The sequence below is a fragment of the Nerophis lumbriciformis genome, linkage group LG14, assembly GCF_033978685.3.
Source record: "Nerophis lumbriciformis linkage group LG14, RoL_Nlum_v2.1, whole genome shotgun sequence".
Lineage (NCBI taxonomy): Eukaryota > Metazoa > Chordata > Actinopteri > Syngnathiformes > Syngnathidae > Nerophis > Nerophis lumbriciformis.
Window position 1 is genome coordinate 4,172,035 of NC_084561.2, and position 24,609 is coordinate 4,196,643.

At 41.6% G+C, this 24,609-nt stretch overlaps 1 protein-coding gene across 7 annotated transcripts in view; it reads left to right on the top strand.

Moving 5' to 3' along the window:
- Window positions 1-20,815, top strand: part of arhgef18b (rho/rac guanine nucleotide exchange factor (GEF) 18b) — a 224,702-nt gene extending 203,887 nt beyond the window's left edge. For all 7 annotated transcript variants that reach the window (XM_061976196.1, XM_061976189.1, XM_061976191.1 and 4 more), the window contains 2 exons: window positions 3,711-3,842; window positions 20,022-20,815. In XM_061976196.1, the coding sequence (XP_061832180.1) occupies window positions 3,711-3,842; window positions 20,022-20,248 (359 nt within the window). In that variant the 3' untranslated portion in view covers window positions 20,249-20,815. The remainder of the gene's footprint in view (window positions 1-3,710; window positions 3,843-20,021) is intronic.
- The last annotated feature ends 3,794 nt before the right edge of the window (window positions 20,816-24,609 follow it).

Sequence of the window (24,609 nt, forward strand, 5' to 3'; positions counted from 1 at the left end):
AGACTAAAAGTAGACAAAAGTATTGGGACACTTAGGACTAGCACCTGCCAAATACGCGGGCCCGACCAACGCTGCTTGCAGCTTTAATCATTCTTTATTCTTTATTCTTCCGCCGCCACTTTGAACTGTAATTTGACCCACTTAACATGCTTCAAAACTCACCATATTTGACCCACACATCAGGACCTGCGAAAATTGCCTTTTTAAAAAAAAAACGAACCACAAAACTCAAAATTGCGCTCTAGCGCCCCCTACGAAAAAAAAAACTAGACTGCCTGTAACTCCCACTAGGAAGGTCGGAGAGACATGAAACAAAAACCTCTATGTAGGTCTGACTTAGACCTAGATTTCATAATAGTATATTCTCGGGCAAAAATCAACAGGAAGTTGGCAATTCCCCCTTCAAGACAGAAAAGTACTAAAAACAGTCACTTTTGCCTCTTTGAGCTGTAATTTGACCCCCTTAACATGCTTCAAAACTCACCGAACTGAACACACACATCAGGACTGGCAAAAATTGTGATCTAATAAAAAAAACCTAACCCCAAATCTCAAAATTGTGCTCTAGCGCAATTTTTTAATGAAACGCACAAAAAACTGCTCCTCGTATGAAAAAACTGACGAAACTGCCTGTAACTCTCCCTGGGAAGGTCGGAGAGACATGAAACAAAAACCTCTATGTAGGTCTCACTTAGACCTACATTTCATAAATTGACAACCCCCAGCAAAAATCAACAGGAAGTTTGCTATTCCCCCTTCAAAACAATTTTTTTGTAAAAACCGGTCACCTTCCTTCAAAAAATCTCCTCTGAGCGAGTTTGTCGTTTCGGCTTCAAACTAACACAGGAGAGAGATTAAACCCTTGTGTATAAAATAACAGAACAGCGTTTTAATACCTGCTCCGGTTTTGATTTTATGAGCCTTCAAAGACCCGCTGCGCTGCTGTTTTTTTAAGATGGCTGCTTAAAAGCAGGAAGCACCAACGTGCCCACACAATGCAGACAAGGTAGGTACACTAGACAAAAGTCTTGGGACACTTCAGACTAAAAGTAGACAAAAGTATTGGGACACTTAGGACTAGCACCTGCCAAATACGCGGGCCCGACCAACGCTGCTTGCAGCTTTAATCTTCTTTTGCTCTTCGCTCTATTCACCACTGCACTATCGTCTTATTAGCCTGCCTTGTGCATGTCAGTTATTTAAGTACTTGTTTGTACAAAACCCAAAGCCAGTGAAGCTGTCACGTTGTGTAAAAATACAATGATTTTGCAAATCCTTTTCAACTTATATTCAATTGAATAGACTGCAAAGACAAGATATTTAACGTTCAAACTGGAAAACGTTTTTTTTGTTGTTGTTGCAATTATTAGCTCATTTGGAATTAGATGCCTGCAACATGTTTCAAAAAAGCTGGCAAAAGTGCTCATCAAACACTTATTTGAAACATCCCACAGGTGAACAGGATAATTGGGAACAGGTGGGTGCCATGATTGGGTATAAAAGCAGCTTCCATGAAATGCTCAGTCATTCACAACCAAGTATGGGGCGAGGGTCACCACTTTGTCGACAAATGCCTGAGCAAATTGTCATACAGTTAAAGAACAACATTTCTCAAGGACCATTGCGAGGAATTCAGGGTTTTTACCATCTACAGTCCGTATTAACATCAAAAAGTTCAGAGAATCTGGAGAAATCACTGCACGTAAGCCATGATATTACGGACCTTCGATCTCTCAGGCGGTACTGCATCAAAAAGCGACATCAGTGTGTAAAGGATATCACCACATGGGCTCAGGAACACTTCAGAAAGCCTCTGTCAGTAACTACAGTTGGTCGCTACATCTGTAAGTGCAAGTTAAAACTCTACTATGCAAAGCGAAAAGCCATTTATCAACAACACCCAGACACGCCGCCGGCTTCGCTGGGCCCGAGCTCATCTAAGATGGACTGACGCAAAGTGGAAAAGTGTTCCGTGGTCTGACGAGTCCACATTTCAAATTGTATTTGGAATCTGTGGACGTCGTGTCCTCCGGACCAAAGAGGAAAAGAACCATCTGGATTGTTACTGGCGCAAAGTGTTAAAGTCAGCATGTGTGATGGTATGGGGGTGTATTAGTGCCCAAGACATGGGTAACTTACACATCTGTGAAGGCACCATTAATGCTGAAAGGTACATACAGGTTTTGGAGCAACATATATTGTAGAGATGCGCGGTTTGCGGGCACAACCGCGGAGTCCGCGGATGAAATAAAAAAAAATTAGATTTTATCCGCGGGTCGGGTCGGGCGGTTGAAATAAAAAAAAATTAGATTTTAAATAGATTCAGGCGGGTGGCAGTTAAACCAATTGGTAAATATATACACATAGTTAAATGTTGTTACCCACATACGAAAAACGAGCAGGCACCTGCAGCATATGCCACAACAGAAGAAGAAAAAAGAAAAGAGATGGACACTTTTACGGAGCGGAGAAGGGACGCCTCGCCGGGGTCCGGGACCGAGGCCCCTTCCCCCGAGAGTGCCCCACCGGGAGCCGTAGCTGAGGCGATCCGCGAGAAGGGCCCGACGCACGTCCAGGGTAACCACCGCACCGACACCCCGCCTCGTCCGCCTTCGCCGCGGCCGGCGTCACGCGCAGCAGGTAAGCAGCTTACCTGCCCGCCACCCCCGTGGCCGGGGGCTCGTAACAGGGGTCACTCCGCGCGCTCCGCCCGCGCAGCTTACCTGCCCGCCACCCCTGTTGCCGGGGGCGCGTAACGGGGGTCACTCCGCGCGCAGTGCGCTCACGAAAGGGGTGGGGCTCACCCTGGTTGATATAGACAGCAGGACGGTGGGCATGGAAGTCGGAACCCGCTAAGGAGTGTGTAACAACCCACCTGCCGAATCAACTAGCCCTGAAAATGGATGGCGCTGGAGCGTCGGGCCCATATACCCGGCCGTCGCCGGCACCGAGACGCGCTTGGAGGTGCGCTCAGCGCGGCTCCCATATGATTGCGCACTGGTGTGCGTCTGGGTCGTGACAGCGTGGCACGCGAATGTCTGTGCTGCATTGGATCAGTCTCCTTTCTTTAACAGGCAAAAGCTTTATAACCTCACTAATGCCTTGCATCGTCTATATTAGATATATAACAACGGGCGGGTGCGGTTCTGATCAAATGTTAGATCGGGTGGATGGCGGATGGTTGACGACTTTCTGATGCGGTTGCGGATGAAATAATTGCCTATCCGCGCATCTCTAATATGTTGCCATCCAAGCAACGTTACCATGGACGCCCCTGCTTATTTCAGCAAGACAATGCCAAGCCACGTGTTACATCAACGTGGCTTCATAGTAAAAGAGTGCAGGTACCAGACTGGCCTGCCTGTAGTCCAGACCTGTCTCCCATTGAAAATGTGATGGCTAAAATATGAGAAGGGAGACTGTTGAACAACTTAAGCTGTACATCAAGCAAGAATGGGAAAGAATTCCACTTCAAAAATGTGTCTCCTCAGTTCCCAAACGTTTACTGAGTGTTGTTAAAAGGAAAGGCCATGTAACACAGTGGTAAAAATGCCCCTGTGACAACTTTTTTGAGTGGTTACTTATCAATCACGTCAGCACCGACGCTCTGCTTTTTTTTAATCAAATAACAAGAAGCCAAGCTGCTCCACTTGAGCGTAAGAATTGTATTTCACAATAAAAGCGTGTTAATCGCTCTCCTCCTTCCTCAGCCTCCGTGGACATGAAGCAGATTCTTCCTCTGAAGCTGTCTGCTCGCGACGACAACGCCCTCAAAGCCAAGCGCTCCGTCAGCCCCAACCAGCAACCGCCTCCTATGCCTCCCTCCCTGCATCATCACTTAGGTACACACACACACACACACACACACACACACACACAAACACACACACACACACACATACACATACTGGTTATCATTTGGAATGGGGACAAAGTTTTTGATCATCACTTGTGGGGACCACCCTTTCTACAGGTTGTGGAGGCATAAAAAAAATTAGGTAAAATGGCCACGTAGGGGTGTAACGGTACACAAAAATTTTGGTTCGGTTCATTTTCGGTACAGTAAGAAAACAACAAAATATACATTTTTTGATTATTTATTTACCAAATTTGTAAACAATGGCTTTATCCTTTTAACATTGGGAACACTATAATAATTCTGCCCACGTTAATCAACATTAAACTGCCTCAAGTTGTTGCTCAGATTAAATAAAATGACAAAACTTTTCTTCTACAAAAGTGCAGCATTAAACAGTTTCAAGTCAACTCATCATGCTTAATTTATTAAAGCATTTGGGAAGCCTGTAGTTGATTTTTATTATGTAAATGTTATATTTTTATCAACATGTGATAGCAGGGACCCTGCCATTCAAAACTAGGCTGCTCCATTACTAAAAATTAATGTAACTGTAGCTGAAAAAATAGTACAGTAGCAATAGGAGAGACTATTCATCCCTGAACACCATGGAGTTCATGTAGGCTTAATGATGCACTTACATTATTATATCAACCATCAGAGACAGAAACTCTTCATTTAACATAATGTTCTTTTTTGCTGCTTCAACACAGCTCAATCAACACAGAAAAAGGTAAAGTGAAATAACAGACAGACAGGGCTTTGCTGTCCATAACACACACACACACACACACACACACACACACACACACACACACACACACACACACACACGAACACAAACATATACTGGCTATCATTTGGAATGGGGACAAAGTTTTTGATCATCACTTGTGGGGACCACCCTTTCTACAGGTTGTGGAGGCATAAAAAAAATTAGGTAAAACGGCCACTGCCCAGTTAGTTCACACACGTAGGGGTGTAACGGTACACAAAAATTTTGGTTCGGTTCATTTTCGGTACAGTAAGAAAACAACAAAATATAAATGTTTTGGTTATTTATTTACCAAATTTGTAAACAATGGCTTTATCCTTTTAACATTGGGAACACTATAATAATTCTGCCCACGTTAATCAACATTAAACTGCCTCAAGTTGTTGCTCAGATTAAATAAAATGACAAAACTTTTCTTCTACATATAAAAAGTGCAACATTAAACAGTTTCAAGTCAACTCATCATGCTTAATGTATTACAGCATTTGGAAATCCTGTAGTTGATTTTTATTATGTAAATGTTATATTTTTATCAACATGTGATAGCAGGGACCCTGCCATTCAAAACTAGGCTGCTCCATTACTAATGATTAATGTAACTATAGCATACCTGCCAACTACTCCGGTTTTCCCGTAATTAGTACGGTTTTCATCAACCTATTCCGGGTTACGGTTGCAGTGATAAAAAATACGGTTTTTCATTAATTAAAAAAAATGTTTTTTAAAGTTTTATTCACGAAATCGCGTAACAACAAAGACAATCGACACTGCTTCCCGTAACTTCCTATCGAGCCATTCCGAATGCCATGCGCGAGGCTATTTATAGCACCGCTGCCAAGCACGAGGCCATTGTTTCCAAACGAGCGAACGATCACGGAATCAGCCGGAGAAAAATCGCAAACGAGTCTTAAACCGAAAAGAAAACTGCAGTCATTCCGTGAAGAATATTCAAAAGCCTATCCGGGAATAATTATCCGTTCCAAAAAGGGTGAAAACTACGCGAATTGCACCTTGTGCAGACAAGATTTTTCGATCGGACACGGAGGAATTAGCGATGTAAAAGACCACGTTGGGACAAAAGAACACAAGTCTAATGCCGTTGCTAGCGATACAAGTGGAAAACTTTCAACGTTTTTCGGATTTTAGCCACAAAAAGGTAATGACACCAATGTTATCTATTGGAATTGTTTAGTACTGTTATACTGTTAAAAGTGTTTATACTATTTATGCTTTAAAGTCCAAGTTGAAGAAATCTTGTTAAATGTTGACGGCATAACTACCAAAATACAGAAGTATGTCCTTAATATTTTTGCAGTGCTATTTCTGTTGAAAAGTTCAAATGATTACATTAGAGATGTGATGTGCCACTTTTCAAGTGTCTGATGGCTTAAATTACTTTTCATTAATTTTTCATATTTTGAATTCTTTTGAAAGGCTTACAAAAAAACGACATTTGAATTGTAATTCCATGCTATTGACAGGACTATTAATTTTAATGAAGTTAGCTTACCATGTTTACAGTATGATAATTGTGATAGAAATGTGAATTTTAGGCACAGAATATTTTTTACAATTGAACAAGGCAGTAGATTATACAAGCTTGGACAGAAAGTTAACAATGACACCAATTTTTTTTTTAATGGAATTGTTTAGTACTGTTTTACCATTTGTTTACTGTAAAAAGTGTTTATACTTTCAATTAACAAATTGAAGTCTTGTGAAAGGTTGACAGGATAACTGGCATTAACTGTCAAAATAATTTCAAACTATTGAAGTTAGCTTACAGAATAAACATGTCAATCAACCCATATGATTTTTGCTGTAATATTTTTGTTTTGAAAAGTCACTGTGACTGATAGAAAAGTGATGGTTTTAGCAACATTTTAACCTGTCTGAATGCTAATAATCATTTTGCGTCGGGGGGCGAAGCCTGAACCCCCCACCAGGACTTTGTCCTGGACCCTGGCTACTAGGTTTTTCTGATTTCAAAAGTTGGCAGGTATGCTATAGCTGAAAAAATAGTACAGTAGCAACAGGAGAGACTATTCATCCCTGAACACCATGGAGTTCATGTAGGCTTAATGATGCACTTACATTATTATATCAACTATCATAGACAGAAACTCTTCATTTAACATAATGTTCTTTTTTGCTGCTTCAACACAGCTCAATCAACACAGAAAAAGGTCAAGTGAAATAACAGACAGACAGGGCTTTGCTGTCCATAACACACACACACACACACACACACACAAACACATACTGGTTATCATTTGGAATGGGGACCAAGTTTTTGATCATCACTTGTGGGGACCACCCTTTCTACAGGTTGTGGAGGCATAAAAAAAATTAGGTAAAACGGCCACTGCCCAGTTAGTTCACCCACGTAGGGGTGTAACGGTACACAAAAATTTTGGTTCGGTTCATTTTCGGTACAGTAAGAAAACAACAAAATGTAAATTTTTTGGTTATTTATTTACCAAATTTGTAAACAATGGCTTTATCCTTTTAACATTGGGAACACTATAATAATCCTGCCCACGTTAATCAACATTAAACTGCCTCAAGTTGTTGCTCAGATTAAATAAAATGACAAAACTTTTCTTCTACATATAAAAAGTGCAACATTAAACAATTTCAAGTCAACTCATCATGCTTAATTTATTAAAGCATTTGGGAAGCCTGTAGTTGATTTTTATTATGTAAATGTTATATTTTTATCAACATGTGATAGCAGGGACCCTGCCATTCAAAACTAGGCTGCTACATTACTAATGATTAATGTAACTGTAGCTGAAAAAATAGTACAGTAGCAATAGGAGAGACTATTCATCCCTGAACACCATGGAGTTCATGTAGGCTTAATGATGCACTTACATTATTATATCAACTATCAGAGACAGAAACTCTTCATTTAACATAATGTCCTTTTTTGCTGCTTCAACACAGCTCAATCAACACAGAAAAAGGTAAAGTGAAATAACAGACAGACAGGGCTTTGCTGTCCATAACACACACACACACACACACACACACACACACACACACAAACACATACTGGTTATCATTTGGAACGGGGACAAAGTTTTTGATCATCACTTGTGGGGACCACCCTTTCTACAGGTTGTGGAGGCCTAAAAAAATTTTGGTAAAATGGCCACTGCTCAGTTAGTTCACCCACGTAGGGGTGTAACGGTACACAAAAATTTTGGTTCGGTTCATTTTCGGTACAGTAAGAAAACAACAAAATATAAATTTTTTGGTTATTTATTTACCAAATTTGTAAACAATGGCTTTATCCTTTTAACATTGGGAACACTATAATAATTCTGCCCACGTTAATCAACATTAAACTGCCTCAAGTTGTTGCTCAGATTAAATAATATGACAAAACTTTTCTTCTACATATAAAAAGTGCAACATTAAACAGTTTCAAGTCAACTCATCATGCTTTATTTATTAAAGCATTTGGGAAGCCTGTAGTTGATTTTTATTATGTAAATGTTATATTTTTATCAACATGTGATAGCAGGGACCCTGCCATTCAAAACTAGGCTGCTCCATTACTAAAAATTAATGTAACTATAGCTGAAAAAAATAGTACAGTAGCAATAGGAGAGACTATTCATCCCTGAACACCATGGAGTTCATGTAGGCTTAATGATGCACTTACATTATTATATCAACTATCAGAGACAGAAACTCTTCATTTAACATAATGTTCTTTTTTGCTGCTTCAACACAGCTCAATCAACACAGAAAAAGGTAAAGTGAAATAACAGACAGACAGGGCCTTGCTGTCCATAACACACACACACACACACACACACAAACACATACTGGTTATCATTTGGAATGGGGACAAAGTTTTTGATCATCACTTGTGGGGACCACCCTTTCTACAGGTTGTGGAGGCATAAAAAAAATTAGGCAAAACGGCCACTGCCCAGTTAGTTCACCCACATAGGGGTGTAACGGTACACAAAAATTTTGGTTCGGTTCATTTTCGGTACAGTAAGAAAACAACAAAATATACATTTTTTGGTTATTTATTTACCAAATTTGTAAACAATGGCTTTATCCTTTTAACATTGGGAACACTATAATAATTCTGCCCACGTTAATCAACATTAAACTGCCTCAAGTTGTTGCTCAGATTAAATAATATGACAAAACTTATGGCGTCACATTAGTGCCAAAAATCCGAGCGTATAAAAACTGTTATCGCGCGCTGATTCTCCACTTCGTGCGCGCGCGCGACACCCTTTTGCGCGCGCGTGGTGCCTTTTTGCGGGCGCGCGGTGCCTTTCTGTGCGCGCGCGGTGCCTTTTTGCGCGCGCGCGGTGCCTTTCTGCGCGCGCGCGATGCCTTTCTGTGCGCTCTCTGTGTACTCCTGGCATCTCTCCTCGCGCTGTCATGTTTCTTTTTGGCACTTTGGGGGCAGGTATGCTTAGACGGCCCCTTCTTTCTAATTGGTCAGGCGAAAAAAGCTGAAATGCTCAGAGCCAATCAGAAGTATAGCAGGGCGGGTCATCGTCAATATGTATCAAGATTTACGGAGGAAGAAGTGGATAAAAAAAAAATGTCGCGCGCTGATGAAGGTTATTTCATACCACATAAACACAATACAGGGTAATACAAAATGTGAGCCAAATAAATAATAAGACAACAAACACCATAATCACATCTTTCAGCCAGAACTGGTCCACCAGCAATAACATTATTTTATATTTTCACTTCTTCTTGAACATTTGTTTTCTAATTTATGGAATTTATTTTGATTCAGCCATAAAATTAATGAAATAATCTTTGAATTTTGTTTTTAAAATGTTAAAAATAGCCTTTTAATAATGTATTCTGAAACAGTTAAAAATAATCAGAGAACTGACTAACACTGACCCTACACAACTATGTTGCACAATTAAGTCTTTTTTCTTTTTAAAGCGAAAGAGGTAATTTCAACAGGTAGATATGTCATATCTACATGTCATAAGATTTGTAACAAGGCAAACCGTTTGTAAATTGGTCGAAAATCGAGCAAGTTATGGTAATTTAATTAGTACATTTACCATTGACATCAATGTAATGATTGAGGCTAGATGTCTGAAGTAAGATGGCTACAACGTTGCTACGCTGGAGAATGATTGGTCATATGAAAAATGCTCACAGCCAATCAAAAAGAAGGGGCCGTCTAAGCATACCCGCCCCCAAAGTGCCAAAAAGAAACATGACAGCACGAGGAGAGATGCCAGGAGTACACAGAGAGCGCGCAGAAAGGCGTCGCGCGCGCGCAGAAAGGCACCGCGCGCGCACAGAAGGGCACCGCGCGCGCGCAAAAAGGCACCACGTGCGCCCAAAAGGGTGTCGCGCGCGCGCACGAAGTGGAGAATCAGCGCGCGATAACAGTTTTTATGCGCTCGGATTTTTGGCACTAATGTGACGCCATAAAAACTTTTCTTCTACATATAAAAAGTGCAACATTAAACAGTTTCAAGTCAACTCATCATGCTTAATTTATTAAAGCATTTGGGAAGCCTGTAGTTGATTTTTATTATGTCCATCCATCCATCCACTTTCTACCGCTTATTCCCTTTGGGGTCGCGGGGGGCGCTGGAGCCTATCTCAGCTACAATCGGGCGGAAGGCGGGGTACACGTAAATGTAAATGTTATATTTTTATCAACATGTGATAGCAGGGACCCTGCCATTCAAAACTAGGCTGCTCCATTACTAATGATTAATGTAACTATAGCATACCTGCCAACTACTCCGGTTTTCCCGTAATTAGTACGGTTTTCATCAACCTATTCCGGGTTACGGTTGCAGTGATAAAAAATACGGTTTTTCATTAATTAAATTTTTTTTTTTTTTTTAAAGTTTTATTCACGAAATCGCGTAACAACAATGACAATCGACACTGCTTCCCGTAACTTCCTATCGAGACATTCCGAATGCCATGCGCGAGGCTATTTATAGCACCGCTGCCAAGCACAAGGCACCAGTTGCCATTGTTTCCAAACGAGCGAACGATCATGGAATCAGCCGGAGAAAAATCGCAAACGAGTCTTAAACCGAAAAGAAAACTGCAGTCATTCCGTGAAGAATATTCAAAAGCCTATCCGGGAATAATTATCCGTTCCAAAAAGGGTGAAAACTACGCGAATTGCACCTTGTGCAGACAACATTTTTCGATCGGACAGGGAGGAATTAGCGATGTAAAAGACCACGTTGGGACAAAAGAACACAAGTCTAATGCCGTTGCTAGCGATACAAGTGGAAAACTTTCAACGTTTTTCGGATTTTAGCCACAAAAAGGTAATGACACCAATGTTATCTATTGGAATTGTTTAGTACTGTTATACTGTTAAAAGTGTTTATACTATTTATGCTTTCAAGTCCAAGTTGAAGAAATCTTGTTAAATGTTGACAGCATAACTACCAAAATACAGAAGTATGTCCTTAATATTTTTGCAGTGCTATTTCTGTTGAAAAGTTCAAATGATTACATTACAGATGTGATGTGCCACTTTTCAAGTGTCTGATGGCTTCAATTAATTTTCATTAATTTTTCATATTTTGAATTCTTTTGAAAGGCTTACAAAAAAACGACATTTGAATTGTAATTCCATGCTATTGACAGGACTATTAATTTTAATGAAGTTAGCTTACCATGTTTACAGTATGATAATTGTGATAGAAATGTGAATTTTAGGCACAGCATATTTTTTACAATTGAACAAGGCAGTAGATTATACAAGCTTGGACAGAAAGTTAATAATGACACCAATTTTTTTTTTAATGGAATTGTTTAGTACTGTTTTACCATTTGTTTACTGTAAAAAGTGTTTATACTATTTATACTTTCAATTAACAAATTGAAGTCTTGTGAAAGGTTGACAGGATAACTGGCATTAACTGTCAAAATAATTTCAAACTATTGAAGTTAGCTTACAGAATAAACATGTCAATCAACCCATATGATTTTTGCTGTAATGTTTTTGTTTTGAAAAGTCACTGTGACTGATAGAAAAGTGATGGTTTTAGCAACATTTTAACCTGTCTGAATGCTAATAATCATTTTGCGTCGGGGGGCGAAGCCTGAACCTTCACCAGGACTTTGTCCTGGACCCTGGCTACTAGGTTTTTCTGATTTCAAAAGTTGGCAGGTATGCTATAGCTGAAAAAATAGTACAGTAGCAATAGGAGAGACTATTCATCCCTGAACACAATGGAGTTACATTATTATATCAACTATCAGAGACAGAAACTCTTCATTTAACATAATGTTCTTTTTTGCTGCTTCAACACAGCTCAATCAACACAGAAAAAGGTAAAGTGAAATAACAGACAGACAGGGCTTTGCTGTCCATAACACACACACACACCGCAAAATGAGCTAACGTTACGCTAAAAGCTAATTAGCCTTCACCTCAAGCCAGGACTGCAAGCGAGCTGAGTTGCCGTTTATGTTTCTAGAAGGTCAACGGGCTCATACTGATGTTACTAGTAGTTGACTGGGAGGTGTTTATTATAATTTGGGGAGAGTCAACTGCCTGATGATTACCTGCTAAACACCTACCTGCTCATGACGACGCTGGACACTGACTACATGCGCTCTGAATACGCACTGCTGATTGGCTGTTACTATGGCGTCACATTAGTGCCAAAAATCCGAGCGCATAAAAACTGTTATCGCGCACTGATTCTCCACTTCATGCGCGCGCGCGCGACACCCTTTTGCGCGCGCGTGGTGCCTTTTTGCGCGCGCGCGACCCCTTTCTGCGCGCTCTCTGTGTACTCCTGGCATCTCTCCTCGCGCTGTCATGTTTCTTTTTGGCACTTTGGGGGCGAGTATGCTTAGACGGCCCCTCCTTTCTGATTGGCTGTGAGCATTTTTCATATGACCAATCATTCTCCAGCGTAGCAACGTTGTAGCGATCTTACCGCGGACATCTAGCCTCAATCATTACATTGATGTCAATGGTACATGTACTAATTAAATTACCATAACTTGCTCGATTTTCGACCAATTAACAAATGGTTTGCATTGTTACAAATCTTATTACATGTAGATATGACAAAGGATGCTGTACCTGTTGAAATGACCTCTTTCGCTTTAAAAAAAAAAGACTTAATTGTGCAACATAGTTGTGTAGGGTCAGTGTTAGTCAGTTCTCTGATTATTTTAAACTGTTTCAGAATACATTATTAGAAGCTATTTTTAACATTTTAAAAACAAAAAAATTTTTTTTTTTTTTTTTTTTTCTTTAGTTTATTTGGAACATGAACACACTTACATCATAATACATCACACAATTTCATATCATTTCATTTTACATCATGCCCGAAAAGGAGTAGGAAGAAGCAAAGCTTATTTAATCCTACCCCTTTCCCACGTCAAGCGTTTACAAATATATAGAATCATTTACTGACCTTTTTATATAATAAAATAACATCTATGAATTAGTATACAACAGTTTTGTAATATGTAATTAATTAATTAATTCAGTCATTATTAACATACTGAGATGAAGAATATCTTATTTTCAATAAGGTTGAAAGTATTTCTCATAATTCTTCTTTTTTGTACTCTATAAGCACTATTATTTTGAACAACCTCTTAAACTGGATCATATCAGTACAATTTTTAACTTCTTTACTTAATCCATTCCATAATTTAATTCCACATACTGAAATTCAAAGATTATTTCATTAATTTTATTCCTGAATCAAAAGAAATTCCATAAATTAGAAAACAAATGTTCAAGAAGAAGTGAAAATATAAAATAATGTTATGGTTGGATGTTATTGCTGGTGGACCAGTTCTGGCTGAAAGATGTGATTATGGTGTTTGTTGTCTTATTATTTATTTGGGTCACATTTTGTATTACCCTGTATTGTGTTTATGTGGTATGAAATAACCTTCATCAGCGGGCGACATTTTTTTTTATCCACTTCTTCCTCCGTAAATCTTGATACATATTGACGATGACCCGCCCTGCTATACTTCTGATTGGCTCTGAGCATTTTTCAGCGTTTTTCACCTGACCAATCAGAAAGAAGGGGCCGTCTAAGCATACCCGCCCCCAAAGTGCCAAAAAGAAACATGACAGCGCGAGGAGAGATGCCAGGAGTACACAGAGAGCGCGCAGAAAGGCGTCGCGGGCGCGCAAAAAGGCACCGCGCGCGCACAGAAAGGCACCGCGCGCGCGCAAAATGGTGTCGCGCGCGCGCACGAAGTGGAGAATCAGCGCGCGATAACAGTTTTTATGCGCTCGGATTTTTGGCACTAATGTGACGCCGTATGTTGGATTAGATTAGATTAGATTTATTGGTCCCCTTGGGGAAATTCATTGTCACTGCCGTACATTTAAACACTAGACATTACACATCACACAAAAAAAAATAACAAAAAGACATCATACATGACTAACACACATTTACAGGCTTGTCAGACAGGTCGGCCGGGCCTGCTGTTAAGGGCGGCTATAGCTGCAGGGATCAGGCTTTTCCTGAGGCGGGCCCTTTGTTTGTAACCAATCGATGGTTGTGTGGGTGGGACAATGCTGGGTGCTTTGTAGAGGACTGACAGAGACAGGCAGAAGAAAGTGGAGCAGCTTGTTAAGACTTTAGCTTAGGCGGCTACTTCATATGTGGAAACTCGTTCGGTACACCTCCGAACCGAACCGAAACCCCCGTACCGAAACGTTTCAATACAAATACACGTACCGTTACACCCCTACATACACGTTTTTAAATCTCTGGATTGATGAAGTAATGTGCTGATCATTCTTACTGGGGACTCTGGGGAAAAAGAGTTCATATGGTTCATGGGGACCACATTTAAATCATTTTGCATAATTCACACAAATTTGTACGTGACTACTGAGGACCATTTAACAAAAAAAAAAAAGTTCAAATGAAATATAACATGATGGTCAGAATACATCACTACAGCTGTCCTCTTATAGGAAGTTTCACCACTTAAATGTTCAAGCAAATCTCACACTCAAACTAACCAGTAGACATGTTTTATGGGCCAAAGCTTAAAAATCACTTAGGCATCTTCAGAATGGATCTGACTATCATTTAAAAAGGTTTCCCTTTAGGGGACCTGTTTTTTGGTCCCCATACCGTCAGAGGTCCCCTAAAGGTGACTGTGTAAACAGAGCGATGTCCCCATTAAGTAAGTATTGCCAGAACAAACACACACATACTAGTTATAATTTGGAATGGGGACCAAGTTTTTGATCATGACTTGTGGGGACCACCCTTTCTACAGGTTGTGGTGGCATAAAAAAAAGTAGGTAAAATGTCCACTGCCCAGTTAGCTCATACATGTCTTTACATCTTTAGATTGATGAAGTAATGTGCTGATCATTCTTACTGGGGCATACTTGCCAACCTTGAGACCTCCGATTTCGGGGGGTGGGGGGTGGGGTGGGCGTGGTCGGGGTGGGGCGGGGGCGTGGTTGGGGGCGTGGCTAAGAGGGGAGGAGTGTATTTACAGCTAGAATTCACCAAGTCAAGTATTTCATATATATATATATATATATATATATATATATATATATACTGTATATATATATAAATATATTAGAGATGCGCGGATAGGCAATTATTTCATCCGCAACCGCATCAGAAAGTCGTCAACCATCCGCCATCCACCCGATCTAACATTTAATCAGAACCGCACCCGCCCGCACCCGCCCGTTGTTATATATCTAATATCGACGATGCAAGGCATTAGTGAGGTTATAAAGCTTTTGCCTGTTAAAGAAAGGAGACTGATCCAATGCAGCACAGACATTCGCGTGCCACGCTGTCACGGCCCAGACGCACACCAGTGCGCAATCATATGGGAGCCGCGCTGAGCGCACCTCCAAGCGCGTCTCGCTGCCGGCGACGGCCGGGTATGGGCCCGACGCTCCAGCGCCATCCATTTTCAGGGCTAGTTGATTCGGCAGGTGGGTTGTTACACACTCCTTAGCGGGTTCCGACTTCCATGGCCACCGTCCTGCTGTCTATATCAACCAGGGTGAGCCCCACCCCTTTCGTGAGCGCACTGCGCGCGGAGTGACCCCTGTTACGCGCCCCCGGCAACAGGGGTGGCGGGCGAGGTAAGCTGCGCGGGCGGAGCGCGCGGAGTGACCCCTGTTACGAGCCCCCGGCCACGGGGGTGGCGGGCAGGTAAGCTGCTTACCTGCTGCGCGTGACGCCGGCCGCGGCGAAGGCGGACGAGGCGGGGTGTCGGTGCGGTGGGCGCGGTGGTGACCCTAGACGTGCGTCGGGCCCTTCTCGCGGATCGCCTCAGCTACGGCTCCCGGTGGGGCCCTCTCGGGGGAAGGGGCCTAGGTCCCGGACCCCGGCGAGGCGTCCCTTCTCCGCTCCGTAAAAGTGTCCATCTCTTTTTTTTTTTCTTCTTCTGTTGTGGCATATGCAGCAGGTGCCTGCTCATTTTTCGTATGTAGGTAACAACATTTAACTATGTATATATATTTCCCAATTGGTTTAACTGCCACCCGCCTGAATCTATTTAAAATCAAATTTTTTTTTATTTCAACCGCCCGACCCGACCCGCGGATAAAATCTAATTTTTTTTTATTTCAACCTCCCGATCCGCGGATAATCCGCGGACTCCGCGGTTGTGTCCGCAAACCGCGCATCTCTAATATATATATATATATATATATGTCTTAATAAGGTTATCCAAAAAATAGTGCTCGATACCGTAGTAGAGCGCAATATATGTATGTGTGGGAAACAAATCACAAGACTATTTCATCTCTACAGGCCTGTTTCATGAGGGGGGGTTCCCTCAATCATCAGGAGATTTTAATGGGAGCATTCGCATACCATGGTTTATATAGGGCACAGAGTGGGTGGGTACAGGCTGGCGTAGGGGCGTGGTGATTGGCTCATGTGTTACCTAGGAGGTGTTTCCGTCTGTGGCGGCATGCTGTTACAATTTCGCTGCGCTTGTTGAGGGATGACAGGTCTGGACGGTAAATAATAAACAGTTTCTCTTTCAAGCATAGGTTGCATCTTTTATTACCACTATTGTAAGGTGTGCTGGATGCAAGAATTTGCCTTGTTATTGAATATTCAACATTATTGTCTTTGAGGTCCCAAATGTGTTTGCTGAGTTCTGTGGTATTCCGCAGGTTTTGGTTCCTGAAAGAAGCCTTGTGATTGTTCCATCTGGTTTTGAATTCTCCCTCGGTTAATCCTACATATGTGTCGGATGTGTTAATGTCCTTGCGTGTTACCTTAGATTGGTAGACAACTGATGTTTGTAAGCACCCCCCGTTGAGAGGGCAATCAGGTTTCTTTCGACAGTTACAGCCTTTGTTGGTTTTGGAGTCGCTCTGTCCGGGGGCCGATGGCTCATTTGCAATTGTTTTGTTGTGGTTTGAGATAATTTGTCGTATATTGTTCATACAGCTGTAGCTCAATTTAATGTTGTTCTTGTTGAATACTTTTCTTAGGGTGTTGTCTTTGGGAAAGTGTTTGTCAATCAGATTGAGGAATTTGTGTCCAATGTTAGTTGAGACGTTTTTGCTGTATGGGGGGTTGTACCAGATGATGTCGTTTCGTTTTCTGTTCTTTTTTGGCTGGTTTCCTGGCGTGGGTTCATAGGTGAGGGTGAAATTGTATCCGCTTTCATCAAGGGCTTTTTGGTACGGGGGGGTTGCTTGGTCAAATTCAGCTTTACTAGCAAAGCTGAATTTATATATATATATATATATATATATATATATATATATATATATATGGATGGATGGATGGATGTTTGTCTGTTGCCATCTCCTGGTGAATGTTGGCTATAGCGTACTGGGGTTACTTTTTGGTTGGCCAACGATTTACGTGGTGTTGCGCACCTGACGTCAAGTGTCTGTTCTGAAGTCTACGGTATAGAGACATACTTCATCCCCTCGCCTGTTTATTGCCTGTTTATTGCCTGTTTATTGCTCCATGCGGACCTGGAGGGTCCGCATGGAGCAATGTTGTTGTAATATATTGAGTTGGAGGGGGCGTGGCCTCCAGGTCCGCCTGAATTTCGGGAGATTTTCGGGAGAAAATGTGTCCCGGGAGGTTTTCGGGAGAGGCGCTGAATTTCGGGAGTCTCCCGGAAAAATCCGGGAGGGTTGGCAAGTATGTACCGGGGACCCTGGGGAAAATACTTAATATGGTTCATGGGGACCACATTTAAATCATTTTGCATCATTCACACACATTTTTACGTGACTACTGAGGACCATTTAAAAGAAAACTAAAGAAAAAGTTCAAATGAAATATGACATGATCCTCAGAATACATCACTACAGCTGTCCTCTTATAGTAAACATGTTTTATGGGTCAAAGCTTAAACATCACTTAGGCATCTTCAGAATGGATCTGACTATCATTTAAAAAGGTTTCCCTTTAGGGGACCTGTTTTTTTGTATTGTCGCCACTGTGTAAACCAGTGGTTCTCAAACTTTTTTTGTCATCCCCCGCTTTGAACAAGGGGGAGTTTTCAAGCCCCACCTGCCCCCATCGCCCCAACAGAGCGCTAATGCCAAGCTTTAACATTTTCAAATTTATTGAACATCAAGTTGTATACATTCAAACTCAATAACATAAAATAACATCAAGTTCAATAATAAATAAAATAACTGTGCAGTTGTGGTATAACTTGCATCAAGTTCAATAATAAATAAAATAACTTCTATCAAGTTCAATAATAAATAAAACAAAAGTGTTATAACTTGCATCAAGTTCAATAATAAATCAAAACAAGTGTTATAACTTGCATCAAGTTCAATAATAAATAAAAAAAAGTGTTATAACTTGCATCAAGTTCAATAATAAATCAAAAAAAGTGTTATAACTTGCATCACGTTCAATAATAAATCAAAAAAAGTGTTATAACTTGCATCAAGTTCAATAATAAGTCAAATAACTTGCATCAAGTTCAATAATAAATCAAAAAAAGTGTTATAACTTGCATCACGTTCAATAATAAATCAAAAAAAGTGTTATAACTTGCATCAAGTTCAATAATAAATCAAATAACTTGCATCAAGTTCAATAATAAATCAAATAACTTGCATCAAGTTCAATAATAAATCAAAAAAAGTGTTATAACTTGCATCAAGTTCAATAATAAATCAAACAAAAGTGTTATAACTTGCATCAAGTTCAATAATAAATCAAACAAAAGTGTTATAACTTGCATCAAGTTCAATAATAAATCAAAAAAAGTGTTATAACTTGCATCAAGTTCAATAATAAATCAAAAAAAGTGTTATAACTTGCATCAAGTTCAATAATAAATTAAAAAAAAGTGTTATAACTTGCATCAAGTTCAATAATAAATCAAATAACTTGCATCAAGTTCAATAATAAATAAAATAAAAGTGCCACTTTGCAATCTTTGCAAAAAAAAAAAAGGAGGAGCTATGCATTTGGCAAGACAGGGCAAGTGACAGCACTTTCCCCCGGGAGAGCCACCTTGCTTCACTGTGAAACAGCACTGCTGTATGATCAGCTCCCATTTCCTCACACAGTGCAGAGAACAGTCGCACTTTCAGTGGTCGTGTTTTGATCAAATTTACCGCGCTCACAACATCTGTTAAAACCTCATTGAGTTCGGGGCTGAGCTGCCTTGACGCGAGTGCTTCCCGGTGAATGACACAGTGTGTGCCCGTCACATTTTTGTTTCTCTGCAGGCGCTGGCTCTGGCTCGACGACCTTTGAGGTGCGAGTCACAAATGTATATATTTGTGTAATTGTGGTCCACACATTAGCCTGCTACCCATCCGCGCGAAAGTTTGTTCCGCTTAGCCCCGCCCCCATTAGTTACTGTTGCTATGTCTGTCAAACTTTCGCTCCTACCGAGAAATTTAAAGCCTACAGTAAAAATAAGTACCGGTAATTTCCATTTATTTATATAGCGGATTTCACAGACAGAATCACAAAGTGATTTACAGTGTGTATAGAAAATGAAAGCATAGTAAAAAAAAAAAATCTAAGAATATAATAATTTAAAAAAAAATTTAAAGTGAAATTTCCTCCCGTTCCTCGCGCCCCACCTGTCATGTCTCTATTCCCCACCAGTGGGGCGCGCCCCACACTTTGAGAAACGCTGGTGTAAACAGAGCGATGTCCCCATTAAGTAGGCATTGCCAGAACACACACACACACACACACACAGTTGAATGAATTATTTGATTCCATGCCATCAGTCCCTGCCTCTCCCTGTGAAACATCCCTCAGTGTGCCATTCTTCGCTGTGATTAATGGCCGCTGCACACCCAAAAACCTGACAGAACGCAATTAAAAATAACATGGATCGCTGTCAAATCAACTCTTAATTGTTATCGTTCTCAAATCAAACCCTCATCAGATCCAAGCCCTCCAGACATTTCCGGACCGGATTCCCATTCTACGGTTCCTGGCATCAGCCACCCTGCAACTCTCCACAAGCCTCCCGTGCCTCTCGCTCAGCCTCACTCCATCCTGCCGGCCCAGGTGCAGCCACAGGGCCTCTGCCCTGACCCCCACATGCCGCCGCCACCGCCGCCCTACATCAGCACAGAAGACCTCAACAAGGAAGATGTCATCTTCTTCTGAATTCACATCAGCAGTCTTAATATATTTACTCTCTTCTAAAGCCCAAACATTTGGCTTCTTTACATGAATCGATCCAAAGATGTCAGCCATTGTCAGTGAAAGAAGTCCAATGATGTGAAGACCAGACTGACGTGTGCGTCAACAGGAACACTTGCTTGGTGGTTCATTTGCACAGTGTAAATACTCCATTCCTGACTCTTGAACGAGCCTTTAGGGGTCTTTTTATAATGCTTTGTAGTGTTCTTAACTACACTTTTAGGGATATTTTTCTAATCCTAGAAATGATCAAGTCAACACCCTTTGTTGAAATATTCTTCCCTCCATGTGACTGAGTGAAGGTAGGAGGCGGTGTACCCCCTGGATACAATCACGGGTCCCCTTTCGTTTTAAGCCTACACTTTTTATTATGGTCCCTTTTTAAAAAACAAAACAAATGTACAGATCTATAATGAAGACATCAGATTTTGAATGTTATCAGTGTGTGTTTAGACTCTGATTGAAGTTTTTGGCCGGCTGGTGAAGGCAAAATACAGTCGTGGTCAAAAGTGTACACACACTTGTAAAGAACATCATGTCATGGCTGTCTTGACTTTACAATCATTTCTACAACTTTTATTTTTTGTGATAGAGTGATTGCCCTTTGTCACCGATTCTGTTCATAACTTTTACGGACAGAATTTCTAGGCGCAGTCAAGGCGTTGAGGGGATCCGGTTTGGTGGCTGAAGGATTAGGTCTCTGCTTTTTGCAGATGATGTGGTCCTGATGGCTTCATCTGGCCAGGATCTTCAGCTCTCACTGGATCGGTTCGCAGTGAAGCGACTGGGATGAGAATCAGCACCTCCAAGTCCGAGTCCATGGTTCTCGCCCGGAAAAGGGTGGAGTGCCATCTCCGGGTTGGGGAGGAGACCCTGCCCCAAGTGGAGGAGTTCAAGTACCTGGGAGTCTTGTTCACGAGTGAGGGAAAAGTGGATCGTGAGATCGACAGGCGGATCGGTGCGGCGTCTTCAGTAATGCGGACGCTGTATCGATCCGTTGTGGTGAAGAAGGAGCTGAGCCGGAAGGCAAAGCTCTCAATTTACCGGTCGATCTACGTTCCCATCCTCACCTATGGTCATGAGCTTTGGGTTATGACCGAAAGGACAAGCCAGATGAGGTGGTTCGGGCATCTGGTCAGGATGCCACCCGAACGCCTCCCTCGGGAGGTGTTTAGGGCACGTCCAACCGGTAGGAGGCCACGGGGAAGACCCAGGACACGTTGGGAAGACTATGTCTCCCGGCTGGCCTGGGAACGCCTCGGGATCCCCCGGCAGGAGCTGGACGAAGTGGCTGGGGGAGAGGAAAGTCTGGGCTTCCCTGCTTAAGCTGCTGCCCCCGCGACCCGACCTCGGATAAGCGGAAGAAGATGGATGGATGGATGGATGGGTGATTGGAGCACATACTTGTTGGTCACAAAAAACATTCATCAAGGCTTGAATTTTTGACCACTTTTGACAAAATTGGTGCAGTTCAGCTACATTTGTCGGTTTTCTGACATGGATTTGTTTCTTCAGCATTGTCCACACATTTAAGTCAGGACTTTGGGAAGGCCATTCTAAAACCTTCATTCTAGCCTGATTTAGCCATTCCTTTACCGCTTTTGACGTGTGTTTGGGGTCATTGTCCTGTTGGAGCACCCATTACCCCACTATGGACTGGACTCTTACTGTTATGTTGGATCCACTATGGACTGAACTCTCACAATATTATGTTAGACCCACTCGACATCCATTGCATTCGGTCTCCCTAGAGGGGGGGGGGTTACCCACATATGCGGTCCTCTCCAAGGTTTCTCATAGTCATTCACATCGACGTCCCACTGGGGTGAGTTTTTCCTTGCCCTTATGTGGGCTATACCGAGGATGTCGTTGTGGCTTGTGCAGCCCTTTGAGACACTTGTGATTTAGGGCTATATAAATAAACATTGATTGATTGATTGATTGATTTTTTGTTTCATCTGACCACAGAACTTTCCTCCAGAAGGTCTTATCTTTGTCCATGTGATGTCAGATGAAACAAAAAATGGAGCTGTTTGGCCACAATACCCAGCAATATGTTTGGAGGAGAAAAAGTGAGGCCTTTAATCCCAGGAACACTATGACTACCGCCAAGCATGGTGGTGGTAGTATTATGCTGTGGGTCTATTTTGCTGCCAATGGAACTGGTGCTTTAATTGAGACAATAAAAAAGGAGGATTACCTCCAAATTCTTCAGGACAAGCTAAAATCATCAGCCCGTAGGTTGGGTCTTGGGCGCAGTTGGGTGTTCCAACAGGACAATGACCCCAAACACACCTCAGAAGTGGTAAAGGAATGGCTAGAATGAAGGTTTTAAAGTTAAAGTTAAAGTTAAAGTACCAATGATTGTCACACACACACTAGGTGTGGCGAAATTATTCTCTGCATTTGACCCATCACCCTTGATCACCCCCTGGGAGGTGAGGGGAGCAGTGGGCAGCAGCAGTGGCCGCGCCCGGGAATCATTTTGGTGATTTAACCCCCAATTCCAACCCTTGATACTGAGTGCCAAGCAGGGAGGCAATGGGTCCCATTTTTTTTATAGTCTTTGGTATGACTCGGCCGGGGTTTGAACTCACAACCTACCGATCTCAGGGCGGACACTCTAACCACTAGGCCACTGAGTAGGTGAATGAATGGGTGATTGGAGCACATACTTGTTGGTCACAAAAAACATTCATCAAGTTAGCCATCCACAAGCTTCTGCTTGGATTTTTGACCACTCCTCTTGACAAAATTGGTGCAGTTCAGCTAAATTTGTCGGTTTTCTGACATGGATTTGTTTCTTCAGCATTGTCCACACGTCAGGACTTTGGGAAGGCCATTCTAAAACCTTCATTCTAGCCTGATTTAGCCATTCCTTTACCACTTTTGACGTGTGTTTGGGGTCATTGTCCTGTTGGAGCACCCATTACCCCACTGTGGACTGGACTCTTACTGTTATGCTGGATCCACTATGGACTGGACTCTCACAATATTATGTCAGACCCACTCGACATCCATTGCATTCGGTCTCCCCTAGAGAGAGGAGGGGTTACCCACATATGCGGTCCTCTCCAAGGTTTCTCATAGTCATTCACATCGACGTCCCACTGGGGTGAGTTTTTCCTTGCCCTTATGTGGGCTATACCGAGGATGTCGTTGTGGCTTGTGCAGCCCTTTGAGACACTTGTGATTTAGGGCTATATAAATAAACATTGATTGATTGATTGATTGATTTTTTGTTTCATCTGACCACAGAACTTTCCTCCAGAAGGTCTTATCTTTGTCCATGTGATGTCAGATGAAACAAAAAATGGAGCTGTTTGGCCACAATACCCAGCAATATGTTTGGAGGAGAAAAAGTGAGGCCTTTAATCCCAGGAACACTATGACTACCGCCAAGCATGGTGGTGGTAGTATTATGCTGTGGGCCTATTTTGCTGCCAATGGAACTGGTGCTTTAAATGGGACAATTAAAAAAGGAGGATTACCTCCAAATACTTCAGGACAAGCTAAAATCATCAGCTCCAAGGTTGGGTCTTGGGCGCAGTTGGGTGTTCCAACAGGACAATGACCCCAAACACACCTCAAAAGTGGTAAAGGAATGGCTAGAATGAAGGTTTTAGAATGGCCTTCCTAAAGTCCTGACTTAAACATGTGGACAATGCTGAAGAAACAAGTCCATGTCAGAAAAGCAACACATTTAGCTGAACTGCACCAATTTGGTCAAGAGGAGTGGTCAAAAATCCAAGCAGAAGCTTGTTGATGGCTACCAAAAGTGCCTTATTGCAGGTAAACTTGCCAAGGGACATGTAAGCAAATATTAACATTGCTGTATGTATACTTCTGACCCATTTTCAGTAGAGTCATAATAAATTCATAAAAGAAGCAAACTTCATGAATGTTTTTTGTGAGCAACAAGTATGTGCTCCAATCACTACATCACAACAAAATAAGAGTTGTAGAAATGACTGAAAACTCAAGACAGCCATGACATGATGTTCTTTACAAGTGTATGTCCACTTTTGACCACCACTGTACTTCTTTAAGGCGGTCTGTCATAAACGTTTTTAGCTTTCAATCAAACATTATTGTGTGGTTTTGTACAAACCCCGTTTCCATATGAGTTGAGAAATTGTGTAAGATGTAAATATAAACGGAATACAATGATTTGCAAATCCTTCTCAACCAATATTCAATTGAATGCGCTACAAAGACAACATATTTGATGTTCAAACTGATAAACATTTTTATTTTTTTGCAAATAATCATTAACTTTAGAATTTGATGCCAGCAACACGTGACAAAGAAGTTGGGAAAGGTGG